This window comes from Ranitomeya variabilis, chromosome 8, assembly GCF_051348905.1.
Source record: "Ranitomeya variabilis isolate aRanVar5 chromosome 8, aRanVar5.hap1, whole genome shotgun sequence".
Taxonomy (NCBI): Eukaryota; Metazoa; Chordata; class Amphibia; order Anura; family Dendrobatidae; genus Ranitomeya; species Ranitomeya variabilis.
Genome location: NC_135239.1, coordinates 44,543,870 through 44,562,450, shown reverse-complemented (window position 1 = coordinate 44,562,450; position 18,581 = coordinate 44,543,870). Strand labels below are relative to the sequence as shown.

Genomic DNA, 18,581 nt, shown 5'->3' with positions numbered 1-18,581 from the left:
TACAGCCCACAGCAGTATACAGCACAGAGCACAGCCCACAGAGAACTATATACAGCCCACAGCAGTATACAGCACAGCCCACAGAGAGCTATATACAGCCCACAGTAGTATACAACACAGAGCACAGCCCACAGAGAACTATATACAGCCCACAGCAGTATACAGCACAGAGCACAGCCCACAGAGAACTATATACAGCCCACAGTAGTATACAGCACAGAGCACAGCCCACAGAGTACTATATATAGCACACAGCCCACGGTAGTATACAGCACAGAGCACAGCCCACAGAGAACTATATACAGCCCACATCTCTTCTCTTCCTCCCCTCCCCTCCTCCGAGAATGGCCCCACAGTCCAGAAAAAAAAAAAAACTCTCCTCACCTCTCCTCGTGCCCAGCGTTGCTTCCTGGTTCCTGCTCCTGTCTCAGCAGCTGCAGTCTGCCCGGGACACAGCAGGTGCGCGATGATATGACATCATCGCGCACCCGCAGTGTCAGAGGCAGAGCGGGGAATGATGGGAGAGGAGCGTCTGTGGACGCTCTCTCCTCCATCATTGCATTCAACTGTACCGGCGTCTATACGCCGGTATAGTTGAATGCGACGGCGGGGGCGGCGGATTGAGCGGCCCACCACTGGCACCGGCCCTTCTGGCATTTGCCAGAAGTGCCCTATGGCCAGTCCGGCCCTGGTATGGGTATCTGGGAGAACACCGATTCTGTTGGTCGCTTTGGGATGCAAGCACTTGCTCCATTGATGGGACTTTCTGCAGCCAATCCCCCTCACAGCTCATCTCATATCCTCTGGACAGACCACATTTTTCTTGCATAATTCACTCTGGCAGTCAACAACCTCACCCATTACACGATGTCAGCAGGAGCGCTGGAATGTTCTACAAAGATGAAGGAAAAAAGCAGCTGAAGATGGAGCAGTGTTTGCTTTCCTATGGTAGGAGAATTCATAGGAGGCATCACATCTAACAATACTTAAGGAGCATTCCTAGAGTTGACAGCTATTCGCTGGTCTCCGGCACAATCCTTTTTTCAGGGAAGATGAGACGCCACCACGAGATCCGTTCACCTGCAGCTTTCACGTTTCCACCGGGTTGAAAACGAGTGAGCCGAGCGTTCATGTGTATGGGGGGAGTCAGGAGAGGCGAACGAACGGCTGGAAGACGCGTGTATGGCCTCCACATCTAGATTTACAATACCTCAATAATCCCATCTGTACAAGCTCTGATTATAACGGCCGATGAGAGACTTAAACGACCGCCAACGTTTGATGGTCGGAGGACAAGAGCCTGTAGAGAAAAGCCGACTGCCCTTCAGATGCACAGAGGACGATTTATTACAGATAGTTTGCCATTGTTCTGGGCAGCATGATGTGCTGCCGAGAACGACAATCTCTTTAGAGAAACCCAAAGATCATTTTGCTCATTCGTCGGCTGAACGGCAACCTGTTTACACTGCGTGATCTTCATGAAAGGAGCATAACCCCGCAGTGTACCATTAGTAACCTGTAATCCATCACACCCCACAAGATATTCTCTATAACCTAACCATCCCTGTACACAGCGGCATAAACCAGACCGACATGAATGCATCGTATGTAAAAGAAATCGTTTATTTCATCACTGGAGCGTTGGTCTAAAAATTCACAGACTGAAATCATACAAAAATAATACATGAAATGGAAGTCGACAGACATCTCGAAGACGTATAACAGGCAATCGTACGCCCGCCACGGCATTTCCACTCCATATTCTACACATTACACATCCACAGGACAATGAGAAAAATAACGAAATATATAAAAAATACTGCAATATTAAGTAAAGTCAGACACTTTACCTGTAGTGGGTTTCTCTATAGTGCTAAATCAGCGGCCATTACAGTCATAGTACCAGGCTGGCTACATTGTAAATCAAGTCGTTCAGTGCATTAGAGTTGGTGCAAATGGATTCGGACGACCTGGTCCAGCGGCCACGAAAGTAATCTGTGGCTGCTGGACAGGATCCCTGAGAACCACCTCTTACCCGACAGCATCCATGCATCTTCTTTTGATTAGCCAGCCTGGTACAACATCACATGTGTCACACCGCAATGATGAAGTAGCGGCAGGCCAGCTAATCAAAAGAAGCGCTGCAGATGCCGGCACGTAAGAGTATTCTCGCGGCTCCCGTCCAATGGCCACAGATTACTGGCGTGGCCGACTGGGCCCTATGAATCGAATCACACCATTAGAACTAGCCATGATATAGGGAATGTGTGCTATTACCATGGAGAAGTGTGGTCTACTCTTTACACTGTGGTAGACTAGAGAAAGAGTGCAATCATTCAGGGGGTTTCACAAAGGCAATCCCCCCGCCAGGTCAGCTTGTCACCCCGGGCAAATGATGACCGCAAAAGGCAACTCCTAAAACGAATCCATTTCGCATCAACAGCCGGCCATCCCTCCTAATGTTCCTCTTAGTGTCAGGCAGATTCAATATTAAATAAATAATTAAAAAAATATAAATGCAGAAAACTAGGACTTGGGTGGATGAATCTCAATGCCAGAAACGAGAGCTCAAAAAAAACCCAAAACAAAAAAATAAGATTTGTTTAGTGTTTGGTCGAAAAGAACGAGGATCATTACAACACATAAAAAAGGTACAAAGCGTCAGGAACAGATCGCATTCAGTAAAACAAAGACAAGGCAGGCAACAGACAGAGGCTCCAGACAAAAGACCACGGTGTGGAGAGGGGGCTTGAGAAGACACAAAGGGCCTGCCCGTCATGAAGAAAGCAGGTTCAGTAGTATCCGCACTGGTGTCAATAATGCAGTCATTAGAATTGTCATTGTTCACACCACTAACATCCAGAAAACGTCTTAAAAGTATCCTGAAGATGCAAACGGGTCCTGTAGTAATCTTATCTCAGCAGCTAAAAATGATGCATTGCAGAGCAGAGGTACGGAACCTTCAAAAAGCCGCGGCGGCATTATCAGACGTAGCAGAATGATTCTGGAAGTGTTATATAACCTCCTACACAATCTCGCCAACATCAACCCATGGAGCTCAATGCTGTCAGCTGTAAACATCTCGTGGTGAGATTCTCCCGGAGCGGGTCCTGTAATTTATTCCAGAGTCCTAGAAATAAACCAGTTACTAAGCAGATCTCCAAGCAGCGCCAGCACTTCCCACATGATTTAAGGCTTCCACCTTTAAAAAAAAAAAAAAAAAAAAGCTGCTACGCACGGGGTCCATGGCCTCCACTCTGCGTCAGATCCGTGCAGCATGTAAGCTGCGGTATGGCTCCCTTGGAAGAGAGAATGAGGCAGATGTGACAGATAAAACACTGCAACAGTAATCCAGCGAGTAAACTGCGGGGAACCTCGTAGTAGAGCGGCGCTATGGTGCGTACCCCAAAACGCCCGGGCACCAGAATGGTCAGAGCAGGGAGTAGATGAGGTCACGGCTCGCAGCCAAAATGTCTTATACATCACAAAATGCCCACTTGTCACGGCAATGCCACTTCACACGGGAAAACATCCTTGTTCATTGGGAAATAAGTTATTTGTGAGACGTCCCATGGAAAACGAAAGCTCATGTCACAGCGTAAAAAACAGGATCAGCACCACCAGGAGCAGAGCGAGGAGCACAATAATGGCACACCACTGCCGCCGATCTACAGGGAGGAACACAACCGTTATTATTATTAGCGATATAGCACAGACATATTCTGTAGTATTGTATACACCATGTAACCAGTCACATCAATCACATTCCCAGCTATAAGCCTGCATGATGACACGTTATCTAGAGTTGGTGGGAATCGATTTGCAAGACCCGGTCCATCACCACGACGGTGATCTGTGGCCACTGCATCCACACAAGAGCCGGGAGAACAGCGCCTTAACTCCCGGAATCCCTAACTCGTCTTTTGATTAGCCGATCTGCCCCGCTACGCCAGCTGATCAAAAGAAGAGCAGCGGGTACTGTCTGGTATGGGACGATTTATGGGTCCCTTCCAGCAATTGAAAATTAGTCTCGTGATCGACGGATTGGGTCATTTCTAGTTTTATCCATACAAATGTCTCATCACATGGGCTGACCAGCAGACACTGCCACTGCCAAAGGGGGCGCACATCAGAGTTATAATATTCAGCGACTGTGGGGCCCAAGAGAGCAGAAGGAGCCCTCTTAAGGCTTTGCATAGAAAGCGAAGTGGTACCAATGCACCTGAATGTTGGGATCTAATGGCATCAGCCACCAATAGCAGTGGACCCCATTTTTGGTTGGGTCACCGGTCCCCCTCTGCACTTGCCATGTAAACTCACTTTGTAAATGATGAAAAATAATGATGCCGGTGAGCAGGAACCCAGATGTGAAAATAAGGCAGTCGTCTCCATTCCATTCTCAGTCTTGAAGACGAAACTACTATGTCTGCCGTTCACACCCGGGATTCACAAGCTCAAAATAAACGGCATCCAAGTTATTTCATGAAACAACTGCATCATTTGCAACAACGGCAGAAAGATACAAAGAAAAGCCGAGAGAGGATCCGCTCATCCACTTGGCACTTTGTCTTTTTTTTTTTTATCAATGTGTTTCAAGCCAGATCACCCCCGTCAAAATCCTGCGGCAGATGGCATCCCTACTCACCGCTGGTCATGTGAGACACCTTCGCCAGCTTCTTCAGAACGTTATCCATGCGAGACTGCGCCGAGTCTAATTCATGGGAGAAGTCATCAAGCATCCTACACGGAAATAAAAAGAGTCAGGAACCGGATCAATGTTCTGTTTTGTTAATGGATTAACAACATTGCGTCTGTGTGTCCTTCACTGAGCCAGAAATCTACTTTATAATAAAGGGGCTGTCTCACATCACATATTTATGGTGTAGACGCAAATGTCTATTAGATGCGGGTACCATATATTTCCAGAGAAGGTCCTACTACCTAAAAAATAACTGTGAAGTATGATAAGTCCAGGTGGGGCTACACTGCCTTCGTTTACACAATAGCCGGAGAACATTCCGTAATCAGTGAATTTATTTTTTTTTTTCAGTCATATTGGCCCCCCTCACGCCGTCTGCCTGTACTAACGTGTGACAGCAGGGCTGGTGGCAAATAGCTCTGACACTAGGAGCTTCATGACATGGGTTTCCAAGGCCGAGCAGATGCATACGGCCTTAAACAACCAAGCACAATGCCAAGCGTTGGATGGAGTGGTGTAAAGCCGCCATCATTGGACCCTGGAGCAGTGGAAAGAGGAACTCTACTGCCACCTGTAGGGTAGAGTTCTAGTCCTCTTCCACTTTGTATAGGATATCTGCATGCTTAAGTACCAAGAGGAGCACTGCATGACCTATAAGGCTCCTTACGCCAGCTTGGTGTTCTCAACAAGAAGAAACCTCTCTTTAGACCCACTGTCAAGACGCCTCACATCCAACTAACCAATTATGCTTTGCACCAATAGAGGGACAAGCTCCCAGAAACATGTGTCTGCAAGTAATGTTTCTGCTTTGGCTTCTTATCCCAAATCATGTAGCAAGGCTAGTTAAAGGGTCGATTCTGACCTTTAAGATTGCTACTTTCTATAGATGGCACTAGAGATCTTGCCGTTTTCCTCAATGAAGAGGTATCGTGCATGTTCTGTGGAGGGATCGAGCTTCTTTCTCTGGCATCTGATGGTTGAGTCTGGGTTTGGTGAAGGCCTGGAGAACGTTACCTGCCTGACTGTATTGTGCCAGCGGGAAAGTTTGGTGGAGGAGGGAAGATACGATGGGATTGTATTCAGGGTCAGCCTGTTAATTCCACTAAAGGAAAATCTTAATGCTTCAGCACAAGACATTCTGGACAATTGCAGCTTCTATCTTTGTGAGAACAATTTGGGGGAGGACCATGTATGTTCACCATGACTGAGCTCCATGCACAAGGTCCATAAAGACATTGTTGGGGGAAGTCAGTGAAACATAGCCGCGCAGAGCTAGGACCTCAGATTGAACACTTTTGAGATGACCTAGAACAGAGATTGTGAGTCCGTCCTCCTCAAACACTAATGTCTGACCCGACAAATGCTCTTCTGGATGAACGGGAAAAAAAATTCCCACAGACATTTCCAAATTATCGTAGAAAATCTTCCCAGAAGAACGGAAGCTGTTATAGCTGCAAAGGGACCGGCTCCTTATCAACAACTATGGATGTAAGATGGGAGGACAGAAAAGCTCCTCCAGGTGTAATGTGGAGGGGGCACATACACTGTATGGTGAGAAGTATCTATGTGCTGGTAGACAATGGCTGAGAAACCAGAATGACGATGCTAGAAATGTCACACAGCTGTGACAAAGTGATGATGTACAGATCTCTGCTGTGGAAAAAAGGTAGGTAAGGACTGTGTGTAACCAGGTACAACAAGGCTGTAAACGTGTAGGAGATGAGAAACAGTGCATAGCCTGGAAGCAGAACCGTCCTCCATAGGCCGCCTGCGGCAACAAGCTCTGCCGATATATGTGACCTGTGCAAACACTGACAGAGGTCCTCCTCCATTACATGGTATTCTGTTTACACACAAGCTTCCCTCACCACCTCATACACGTGAGCGTGCACCCAAACATTCCCACACACACGTCCCCCTCATCTCCTCATACAGGTGAGCGTGCACCCAAACATTCCCCTCACACACGTCCCCCCTCATCTCCTCATACACGTGAGCGTGCACCCAAACATTCCCTCACACACGTCCCCCTCACCTCCTCATACACGTGAGCGTGCACCCAAACATTCCCACACACACGTCCCCCTCTCCTCATACAGGTGAGCGTGCACCCAAACATTCCCTCACACACGTCCCCCTCATACACGTGAGCGTGCACCCAAACATTCCCTCACACACGTCCCCTCACCTCCTCATACACGTGAGCGTGCACCCAAACATTCCCTCACACACGTCCCCTCACCTCCTCATACACGTGAGCGTGCACCCAAACATTCCCACACACACGTCCCCCTCTCCTCATACAGGTGAGCGTGCACCCAAACATTCCCTCACACACGTCCCCCTCATACACGTGAGCGTGCACCCAAACATTCCCTCACACACGTCCCACTCACCTCCTCATACACGTGAGCGTGCACCCAAACATTCCCTCACACACGTCCCCTCACCTCCTCATACACGTGAGCATGCACCCAAACATCCCCCTCACACACGTCGCCTCACCTCCTCATACACGTGAGCATGCACCCAAACATCCCCCTCACACACGTCCCCCTGATCTCCTCATACACGTGAGCGTGCACCCAAACATCCCCCTCACACACGTCCCCCTGATCTCCTCATACACGTGAGCGTGCACCCAAACATTCCCCTCACACACGTCCCCCTCACCTCCTCATACACGTGAGCGCGCACCCCAACACACCCCTCACACATGCCCTCCTCACCTCATCACGTGAGCGTGCACCTAAACACCCCCCTCACCTCCTCATACACGTGAGTGCGCACCCCAACATTCCCCCCACATACGCCCCTCACCTCATACACGTGAGCGTGCAACCAAACATCACCCTCACCTCCTCATACACGTGAGCGTGCACCCAAACATCCCCTTCACATACGTCCCCCTCAGCTCCTCATACACGTGCGCGTACCCAAACATCCCCCTCATACACGTGAGCGCGCACCCCAACATCCCCCTCACCTCCTCATACACGTGAGCGCGCACCCAAACATCCCCCTCACCTCCTCATACACGTGAGTGCGCACCCCAACATTCCCCCCACATACGCCCCCTCACCTCATACACGTGAGCGGGCAACCAAACATCCCCCTCACCTCCTCATACACGTGAGCGCACCCAAACATCCCCCTCACACACGTCCCCCTCACCTCCTCATACACGTGAGCGCGCACCCAAACATCCCCCTCACCTCCTCATACACGTGTGCGCGCACCCCAACATCCCCCTCACACACGTCCCCCTCACCTCCTCGTACACGTGAGCGCGCACCCAAACATCCCCCTCGCTGTCACACACATAGCCCTCATCTCCTTGTACATGCGAGCACGCGCACACATGTCCTCCTTGCAGTCTTCTCCTCACTCGCGCACACATGCCATCTTCATTCACACACAACCTGCGCACGCATACACATAACCCTCATCCACACACAAGCCAACCCCACCTGCACGCACACACCCCACCCTCACCTCGCGTACCCACAGAAACTGCCCTTGCCTCCACGCGTACCCACACACACCCTGCCTTCACCTCCTCACATTCCTACATAAAAACTGCCCTTGCCTCCTCACGTACCCACACAAACTACCCTTGCGCCTCTGCCCTACACACGCATACACACACCAGTCTCACTCACTCACACCACCCTCACCTCCTTGAACACACACACACAAGCAGCCTCGTTACACACATGCTGCCATTGCCTCGTGCGCAGTGAGTGGCATAACGCCACCATCAAAGCACAACCCAAGTCCTCAGTATAGGATAAACGTTCCTGCCTGGGTGAGAAGATGACACTATAGAGTCAATGCACCTTTTCCAAGATGAAAGGAAGGATCACAATGAGGTTTACTGCCGACTTCCTGACAGATGGAGGGCAACAAAAAACTTCACAACTGAGCAAACATTTCCTTAAAAGCTTTTGTGTGGAGGGAGGTGAGCAGACGTAGGAGGCGCACGTCTTACTGGGCTCAGGCTGCCCACGGCTGAGGACGGTTAGGAACGCTGCTCATCTGTAAAGGACATAAATGCTCCAGTATGTACGAGCCATAGAATAAAGTCAGCCAAACCCAACACACAATTTGTACTGGGAACTCTCCCTCAACAGATGATCGGGTGATGTGAATTCACACCCCACTCCTGCCGGATACGTCTGGGAGCGGATGATGGCGCACCAATACACTGCAGATGTAAGTTAACCATACCTGTCATTTTCGGCGGGTTTCACTTACCATCCAATGTGCATGGGAGCCACCCGTCCCTTTAAATGATGTTAAAGAAGAGAAAAAAGGATATGAAATTTCAATGGGCGATTCTTCTTTTCGGGCACGGAAATAAGCTGTTGTCAGAGGAGTCTCATCGAGAGCACAGGAGCGCTCGGCCGCGTGATTATGGGGAGTCGGGAGAGACTGACGTGGATGGGGGATTAGTGTGTTTCCCTACAGTGAACACTCGTGTGAGGGGGAGATCGCTCATCCCGCTGTCTAAGGTATATGTGCACCTCAACATTTAGGATTACCTTCATAACAACAGGTTTCATCCGGCTGAAATCCGTACATTTAACCTGTACAGAACTAATCTAATAAAACAAACAGTTTGATCCATATGGTCCCTATATGCTCCGTGCTCTGCACACCATTCTGTGCTGGTAGGATATCTTGAGGAATTTGTTGGGTGCTATTAATTCAGATATCGATATCCCAAGGACACTCACACTGCCTGCTCGTCCAGCTCATTGCCGATGCGTTGCGACATGTTCTTCAGCACGCCAATGCTGCCAGAAACCAACTCCAGCTCTTCGTCTTGTTGCTCCATGATCATCTAATAGAGGGGGAAGAAGCAACTATTTACAAGCGCTGGATTTTTAGAAAATCCAAATATCAAATTCAGCTCCAGAAGTAGTGTTGGAGAAAATGAAGCGGTCAACGTGCCGAGCAGTTGCCGATGCAGTCAGCCAGAGGTGGTCCTACGCCCCCGTCCTCACACCATACCTGTTGCTGCGTCACTTGTCCGTCAAGAAACTGATTGTTGGCCGACTGGATCTCCTGGTCCAGACCTTTGTATTTGTCCGGTTCAGACTTCCAGCCTTGTCTCGTCCCTTCTCCTAGGAGCGCCTGAAGAAGGATCACAAAATGAATCCACAATTAGACATTTCTATATAAAACTTAGAAACTAATTACCTGGAAGTTTCAGCACAAAATATTTCTTGTAATTAGCAAACAGAAAATTGCGCTGATGTTGAAGCAGCGGATTAGTCTACATCCCCTGCAAGTCCCCCCACGTCTACATCCCCTGCAAGTCCCCCACGTCTACATCCCCTGCAAGTCCCCCACGTCTACATCTCCAGCAAGTCCCCCACGTCTACATCTCCAGCAAGTCCCCCACGTCTACATCTCCAGCAAGTCCCCAACATCTACAGCTCCTGCAAGTCCCCAACATCTACAGCTCCTGCAAGTCCCCCACGTCTACAGCTCCTGCAAGTCCCCCACGTCTACATCCCCTGCAATTCCCCCATGCCTACATCCCCTGCAAGCCCCCCATTTCTACATCTCCAGCAAGTCCCCCATGTCTACATCCCCTGAAAGTCCCCCATGTCTACATCCCCTGCAAGTCCCCCATGTCTACATCTCCAGCAAGTCCCCCCACGTCTACATCTCCTGCAAGCCCCCCATGTCTACATCTCCTGCAAGCCCCCCATGTCTACATCTCCTACAAGTCCCCCATGTCTACATATGCGACTAGCAATGAAAGAAAATAACAGAAGTTGCTTCAGCCTCAGTTCCGGAAAACAATAGGTTGCAGTTTATTTAAAAAAAAAAAAAGAAAAAAAAAAAAAAGACTGCTTTGCTCACCCTCCCTAGGTCCGGTGTGGAGTCTCTGCCAGTGCTCTTGGTGTCAGTTATTGTTTGCAGCGCTGACATCACGTTCATAGCGCTGCAGCCAGTCAGTGAGCTCAGTGGCCCATGCAGTCAACTCGGGCAAAGCTGATAAGCTCGGTAACTGGCCGCAGTTATGTTGACCCAACGTCAGCACTGCAAAGGATAACTACACTGGAAGTCGTGATGGACCTGGGGATGGTGACAATAGCATTTTTAAAAACAAAGGGGCCTTTAAACAGAGGGGTTTTAAGGAACTAAAAAAACCCTTTAATGTGAGATATTTGGATATGCACTCTACAGACTCCATTGCTGCAGATGAAGGAGTATTTTCCAGAGGGCGTCTGCAGGCACCCAAGTCTGTACATGATGTCACTCATGGACACATAGGTAAATCCCATCTCTCCATCAATGTAAGACGTGGGTGGTCTGTTTGTAAATTGACTGTCAGTATGGAGGACGGATCGCACTGCTGACTGGCTCCTTTTTTCCAGCCCAGTGATTACTCTTTCAAGTGTGAGATTCCCATTACCAGGAAAGCTGGAAAATGCTCCAAACGCCATCATGTAAGACTTATGGTGTCTCAGCGGTGACCACCGCAGCCTGCAGCACCTGGGGGGACGACTTCTCTAAGGGGGCTAGGCAAAGGTCCTCAGCGCTCCTTCCAATTACATTCCAAGAGAGTTATTGATTTCCTATAAAATTGGCGCTAGTATACAGGAGACGGACGTGACCTGACCAGCATCAGGGATGGCGGGGATTACATCCAGTGTACAGCGCTGCAGAACATGTCAGAGATATACATGTGATCAGTATAATTGCTGGATTGGCAGACTTTGATAGAGAACCGTACAGTAGAGGGTGTGCGCAGACTTTGGCTACAATTCACGCTCTTCACACTGCTACATTGCAGTGAAAGGGGTCAAATGCAAAAAAAATCCAAAAATTGCCATGTTGCCCAGAGGAAGGGATCCATCATGTATGGAGGACATGCAGATGTTTTGGAGATTGGTGGAGTAACGTATTTTCACTACTAGATGACTCACGGAGAGAAGCGTGTAACCTGAGAGCGCGGAGGGTGATGCAGCGCTCCCTTCACGACACGACCTCCTCCAATTCACCAAGGAGACCAGTGTGTCACTAAACAAACAGCAGACGGAAAAATCCCCCGCCTCTCACCTGACGGCTCTTTTTTTCTGCCAGGGCCTGAACAGATGGAGTGGTCATCTGATCCTTCATTTCCTGGACGTGAACACAAGGGAGAAAAAAAAGTGAAAAGACAGAACAACTGAAGTGTAAATACGGTTAGAAAAATTGTGACATTTCTGTCCTTAAGGCCTGGGGTCACGGGACTGTAAATTCTCTCATCCGAGACAGTCGGGTCGTCAATTGTACTAAGAACAAACACTCTGGTCCGATTTGACCAATTCTCTCCGATGAGGAGAAGATGGAGAAAAAAAATGTCTATCTTCTCCATTCTTTCAGTGCACCAAAAAAAAAAATCGGACTGCACTCAGATGTCATCCGAGTGCAGCCCGCTGGTTTCCATGGACGAGTGTGATCCGAATATTGGATGCAAATAGGGCACCCTGCATTTTTTTCTCCGGACCGAGTAAAAAGTCAGACATGTACACGACCCCATACACTAACATTGATCCAAGTGCGATCCTTATGATGTGTCAGTGGGAGAGACGACATTAATTTTGGCTGTCAAATAATAGGTACAACAGCATGTGCTACACCTTAAGGTGGGGGGGGGGGGGCATGAAGAGTCACATAACGATGAAATTGCAGTGCTGCACTACAACATGGCATCTAAAGATCTGGTCCTGTAGTTCAGCCTAATGTCTGAGCTGCAATACTCAATGCAGCCTATGGAGAAAAGGGGAGCTGTTTTGCATATGAAAAAAAAAAAGTTACTTTCAGACAATCTCTTAAACATTAGGACCATGCTCTCAATATTACTGCAAATAACATTAGGTATACTTTTATGAGACATTGCAGAAACAACCGTGGTTTAGAAAATTGCACTAGATGATATACAGTCGCCATGAAGGAAGGAAATAGAAGCGCGTCTTTCCAGAACATCTTACACCAGAGGTAAAGCAGAAAATACAAGCGAGCTGCAGGTATGCGCGGACCCCGACGTCCTCCCGTGATTCCCCACCTTGACACACTGCCGCGTTTCATTGATAAACGCTTTTCTCTGCCTCATCTCTGCAGGATCCAGGCTGAACTTGCGAGGATTGGCTTCTACAATACGTGACCGGAGTTAAGGAATGGAACAAATGGTGATCAGGGCAATGTCAACCCCAAAGCAAGGACACATCAGCGGCCGAGGGGCCGAACGTACGTCGCAGCCTTTATACCTTCTCCAAGACTAATACGGCCAAATATTAGGGAAATAGTCATAGTATAGTAATAATGGACGCAGGTGCATGTTTCAGCTGTGGAAGGAGGTGTATGGACTGCCGCTGGTTGACATAACGTACACTCCCTGACAGAAGTTATGACGCTTATCCATGTTATGTAAATAAAAGCTTATAACCTGACGTTAAATTCACCCATTGGCTGTATAAATAATTCTTTTGAAAGCTGAAACCCTCCGAAATGTGGTTTAGGTTAAGAAAATAAATTGGCATCAATGCAGAAATATTGATCAGTTAATGGACACAGAATGGTCAGATTTTGGCAAGACAAAAGTTTTGTCGGCTGGTCATATAATGCACCCAATCCTACTTTACATCCTCACCTGTGCTCAGTAAATGATCGGTTAATGAGTGTGTGTGTAAAAAAAGAAACCCAGCACCCCAGACCTTCATTTGAACTGCAACTTGAGCTCTGTCAACATGCCAAAAATCCACCCTGCGACCAAAGCCTGGATTATCAAGAGGCTGAAGACCAGATCCACTGCAGAGGTGGCTGGCACCTTTAATGTGTCTCAGCGTCAAGTACAAAGACTTAAAAAAAAGATTTGAAGAGACTGGAGATGTGTTTGACAAGCCCAGGTCCGGCAGACCCCGCAAGACAACTGCTCAGGAGGAACGTTTGTTGGTTAGAGAATCCAAAGCAAGCCCCTCTTCCGCTGCAGAAGAGCTCCAACAGACCTGGTCACCTCAGGTCCCTGTGTCAACTAGAACAGTTTGTAGGATTCTGTCTCGAAATGGCCTCCATGGTCGAATCAGTGCCCAGTAGCCAGCACTAAACAAAAGGCAAATAAAAAAAACTGTGTGGCATTTGCAAAGTCCCACAACCTGCTAAACAGATGGACTCTGGAAAAGTGGCCGAAGGTGGATTACTCTAATGAATCTTCAGTAGAATTACACCACAGCTGCCGCAAATACTGCAGGAGACCTACTAGAGCTCGTATAGATCCAAAATGCACCCAGTTAAATTTGGTGGTGGAAAGATCATGGTCTGGGGTTACATTTAGTATGGGGGTGTGCAAAACATTTGCAAGGTGGAAGGCAATATCAATAGCCTAAAATATCAAGAAGTATTAGCAGCCACTTATATTCCAAATCATAAAAGGGGTCAAATTCTGCAGCAGGATGGTGCTCCATCTCATACATCCATCTCTACAACAAAGTTCCTCCAGGCAAAAAAGATCAAGGTGCTCAAGGACTGGCCAGCCCCGTCACCAGACATGAACATCATTGAGCATGTTTGGGGTAGGATGAAAGAGGAAGCTTGGAAGACAAAACCAAAGAATCTAGATGAACTCTGTGAGGCATGTAAGACTGCATTCTTTGCTATTCCTGATGGCTTCATTAATAAATTGTATGAATCTTTGTTGAACCGCATGGATGCAGTCCTTCAAGCTCATGGAAGTCACACAAAATATTAAATATGACTAATAGCACCACAACTTCATTCACCAATGTTATGCAACATATATTTGTATTTTAGGTTAATTATTTGTTTGAATAACACATTACTTTCTGTGGGCAACAAAACTTTTGTCTTGCCAAAATCTGACCATTCTGTGTCCATTAACTGATCAATATTTCTGCATTGATGCCAATTTATTTTCTTAACCTAAAACACATTTCGGTGGGTTTCAGCTTTCAAAAGAATAATTTATACAACCAATGGATGAATTTAACGTCAGGTGTGATGGTGGTTATCATTTTATTTGTATTAGTATTTTACTGATTTTCATGGTGTTCTCTTGTAGGATGCGTTATTTGATAATTGATGAATGGCTGTTGTTGCCATCTGTTATCAGCCCCACAGTACTGTATTGTTGTCTTCTCACAGGGTCAGTGAATAATTCTGTTTGCTAATATGCTATTGACATGTTGAACTAGCTTGATGAAACAATGAGCCCCTGCGACCCACCCCCCTAACCTGTCAATGAGGAGAGGGACTTGTAAAATATCAGGGAGGTGAGACACAGATCAGTCCTGTTTGGAATGATGTGTTCACAGCACCTCAGAGAGAAAGAAGAGTATATGGACTATGCTATCCTCTGTCTGCTGGATTGTTGGACTTTATCCGGTTACTGAACTGCATTCGGATTCTGGACTATTTTATCCATTGTGTGGTGGATCGTATATTTTTGCCTAAATAAAGGTCTTGGAATTGTTTACTATACTCTAGCTCTGCTGATTGTGGGATACGGGAGAAGGACCATGTGACATCAGGTTATAAGCTTTTATTTACATAACATGGATAAGCGACATAACTTCTGTCAGGGAGTGTATAGCCTACTAATAACTATAATCCATTTCTAATCTCTAGAGACTTTTGTACTGGGGCTGAAACATCTATAATAATTCTCCAATTGTGAAGGATATTAATGGTCTCATCAAGATCTTCCAGATCCCACTCAATGCTCCGCAGGTTGTTGCGCAGCTCATTGGTAGTCCAGTCCAGCTCTTCTCGAGTCACAATGGAGGGATCCTGGAGAAGATCGGTCCACCTCTGAAACAAGCCCTGGGCCGTGTTCACAGCTTTCTGCACCTCCCTAAAGAGAGAAAAAAGAAGTCAGTCTCTGTATAAGCCTCACATGACCCAACCCAACTCCAATGTATCATGAACAGCTTGACTCGCCAATTCCTCGCGGTTATTAAGATGCCACCTTACAGAATATGGTGGCAGTGCGACTTGCAAAATCATACAGACTTTTGCACCTTGCGATGACACCATTCACATAGGTAGCTGTGGCATGCCCCGTCCTTGGCCGCACCATGTGTCACGGCCAATGTCACTGTGTAGCACCAACCTTAGCAATTAGCCTCCCCATCCAGCATCTGTTCAGGCTCAAGAATCCCCCAGAACTTAAAAGTCGCAAACTTTTGGTTTGGCTCCTGGTTGAAGGGGGCAGCTGGTAACATTAAATCCTATCATTATAGAGGAGCACCAGGTCTTCTGGGAGCAGAGACACGAGCCTCCAGGACAGGCAGGTGTCTACATTGCACAGAGGACATGTGCAGGAACCTGCTGTAACGGATCAGACCTATCCCTGTGAAGCCCACCATACATAGGAGGACTGTGGGATGAACGTTGGCAATCTTGGCCGTCTCTCCCATACAGAGGGGCGCTCTTCTGGTGCAGGGCTCCTCTCATACACTTTCCAGATTTGCGGTTCTGTAAAAAACATACCCTACCAAAAATCACATAGTGATATCAAAGGGTTCTGCCGATCTGCTGGACGGGAAGTGACCCAACCCTGCGACCAACCACTGGCCAGATGACGGTCAGTCGGGACATCATCATTTGTATGTAGTCTGGTGAAGGCCGCCAGCGCCTGAGGAAGGAGCAGATCCCAGGGTGAGCATGGTCACTTTTCTTTTATCCGCAAAGCTCCCCAATTTTTGATAAGGCCGGAGGACCATTCCAGGGTGGACTACCAGAGGTGGTCTCCCATCACAGGCTTCACCAGTGTCATCAACCCCAGGCATGTCACACATCATGTCACAAGTTTTGGCCACCAGATTTCTGGAGAGGAGACGTCAATCCAGGGATTTATCAACAGGACAGGATTATAGGTGCGGATAGGAGCCTTTCTTCACCCTCGTGACCTAAGATCTTCTCACCTGCATCCATCACAAGATCATCTTCATTGCACTTTAACCTTAAAGGGATTCTCTGGCTTCAAAAACACATTTCCAGGTGTCGTCTTAGACTCCTCAATTATTTTGGCTAAGGAGCACGTGGATTTCTACCTGGCGCACGTGAGTAGATCCTTCAAAGCTTCAGAGGTGAAAAATACTGACCAAAGTACGCAAGTGTGAATGACGCCTGGTGCAGGAACGCGTCGCTCTCCCATTGACATCACTAAACGCTGCAGAATATGTAGGCGCTATATAAAAGGGGATGTGTCCACATATATAGGCGCTACATGAAAGGGACGTGTCCACACATATAGGCGCTACATAAAGGGGACGTGTCCACACATATAGGCGCTACATAAAGGGGACGTGTCCACACATATAGGCGCTACATAAAGGGGATGTGTCCACACGTATAGGCGCTGTATAAAGGGGATGTGTCCACACATGAAAGCGCAACATAGAAGGGATGTGTCCACACATATAGGCGATACATAAAGGGGATGTGCCCACACGTGTAGGTGCTACATAAAGGGGATGTGTCCACACATATAGGCGCTATATAAAGGGGATGTGTCCACGCGTGTAGGTGCTACATAAAGGGGATGTGTCCACGCGTGTAGGCGTTACATAAAGGGGATGTGTCCACATGTGTAGGTACTACATAAAGGGGATGTGTCCACGCGTGTAGGCGCTACATAAAGGGGATGTGTCCACGCGTGTAGGCGTTACATAAAGGGGATGTGTCCACGCGTGTAGGGGCTACATAAAGGGGATGTGTCCATGCGTGTACAGGCGTTACATAGAGGGATCCACGCGTGTAGGCGCTGCAGCAGTCGCCCGTCTATGTGAGACCACAGAAGTCTCGATTCCACACCAGCAAAATCTGTGACAAGGATTTCTACTTTCCACTGAAGTTTTAGAAGTGTATGCGCTGTCGGCCATTGATCCGCGGTGTAAAGACTAGGACACTGTCCCGCTGATGTATTACGCTGCAGCTTCTCTGCACAAAAACTCTGCGACATTTCTGCCCTGTGTGAATACGTCACAAAAGTAAATCCGCCAGCACTGATCAGCTGTGGAGCTTCCACTAAGGATTTTCCGGATTTCTGTGGTGGATTTGCACTTTGCTCTGGACGATACTGAGAGTTGCTCTTTTTTAGCTGCTGGTTTACAGGAGCAAAACACGCACCAGAATCAGCACAAAAATCCCTGTGACCCCTCAATATTCTCCTCGGCCCCCCGGACAGAATGCACGTACATCATCTATAATGATGAGGGGGATATGGCCCCAGTACAACTTATAGTGTAAGTGATGGAAATAAAGGGATAATTCCCCATTAAATCACATAATAACCGATATAATCCGCTCCAGAGAGACTAGGACTATATGACGGACGGTGCGGACCGTGCAGTGACTCCTCGGTGCCACCTGTAGCACTGCCTGCGGGCACAGCTCTCCATCACACAATGCCGCCGCTCAGCCCCATCACCCCCCGCCATGGCCGCACACACAGGCCCGAGGCCGCACTCACCCCTTCACGACGAAAAACGGGTCCTCCATAGACATGATGGCGGCGGCCGTGTGCTCCGCTCCAGTGTCCGCTTCTATTATCTCCGGGCTCCTGTCTGCGGCCTCCCCGCTCTTCCCCTCACAGCGCTGGAGACAGAGGACGGGCCGCCCCGGATGTCGTCACTTCCAGCACCAGAACCCAACCGCGGCCGGGAGAGAAGACGGGAGGACGGGCCGGGGTGTGCACATGGACCAGCGGTTTATTAACTATCTAGTATCTACCGCTGTGTACTGTGCAGACATATACACCCGTATACCGGCCGTGTACAGACATATACACCCGTATACCGACCATGTACAGACATATGCACCCGTATACCGGCTGTGTGCAGATACATACAGATATATACAC

General features: G+C 48.2%; 1 protein-coding gene across 1 annotated transcript; it reads right to left on the bottom strand.

Moving 5' to 3' along the window:
• Positions 1-1,602: 1,602 nt before the first annotated feature.
• Positions 1,603-18,367, bottom strand: STX6 (syntaxin 6). Its single transcript, XM_077277750.1, has 8 exons — positions 18,192-18,367; positions 15,400-15,569; positions 12,768-12,862; positions 11,780-11,842; positions 9,716-9,838; positions 9,439-9,545; positions 4,646-4,740; positions 1,603-3,668 (listed from the first exon to the last, which is right to left on the bottom strand). Exons 1-8 carry the CDS (start codon positions 18,224-18,226, stop codon positions 3,592-3,594), a joined length of 765 nt encoding a protein of 254 aa, XP_077133865.1. The 5' UTR covers positions 18,227-18,367; the 3' UTR covers positions 1,603-3,591.
• Between the last annotated feature and the right edge of the window lie 214 nt (positions 18,368-18,581).

Coding starts and splice junctions, on each gene's coding strand:
- STX6 (XM_077277750.1), bottom strand. CDS start 18,226: ATGTCTATGGAGGACCCGTTTTTCGTCGTGAAGGG. Junction 12,863..15,399: donor AGATCTTGATGAGACCATTA/ATATCCTTCACA, acceptor AACTCCGGTCAC/GTATTGTAGAAGCCAATCCT. Junction 11,843..12,767: donor AAACGCGGCAGTGTGTCAAG/GTGGGGAATCAC, acceptor GTTCACGTCCAG/GAAATGAAGGATCAGATGAC.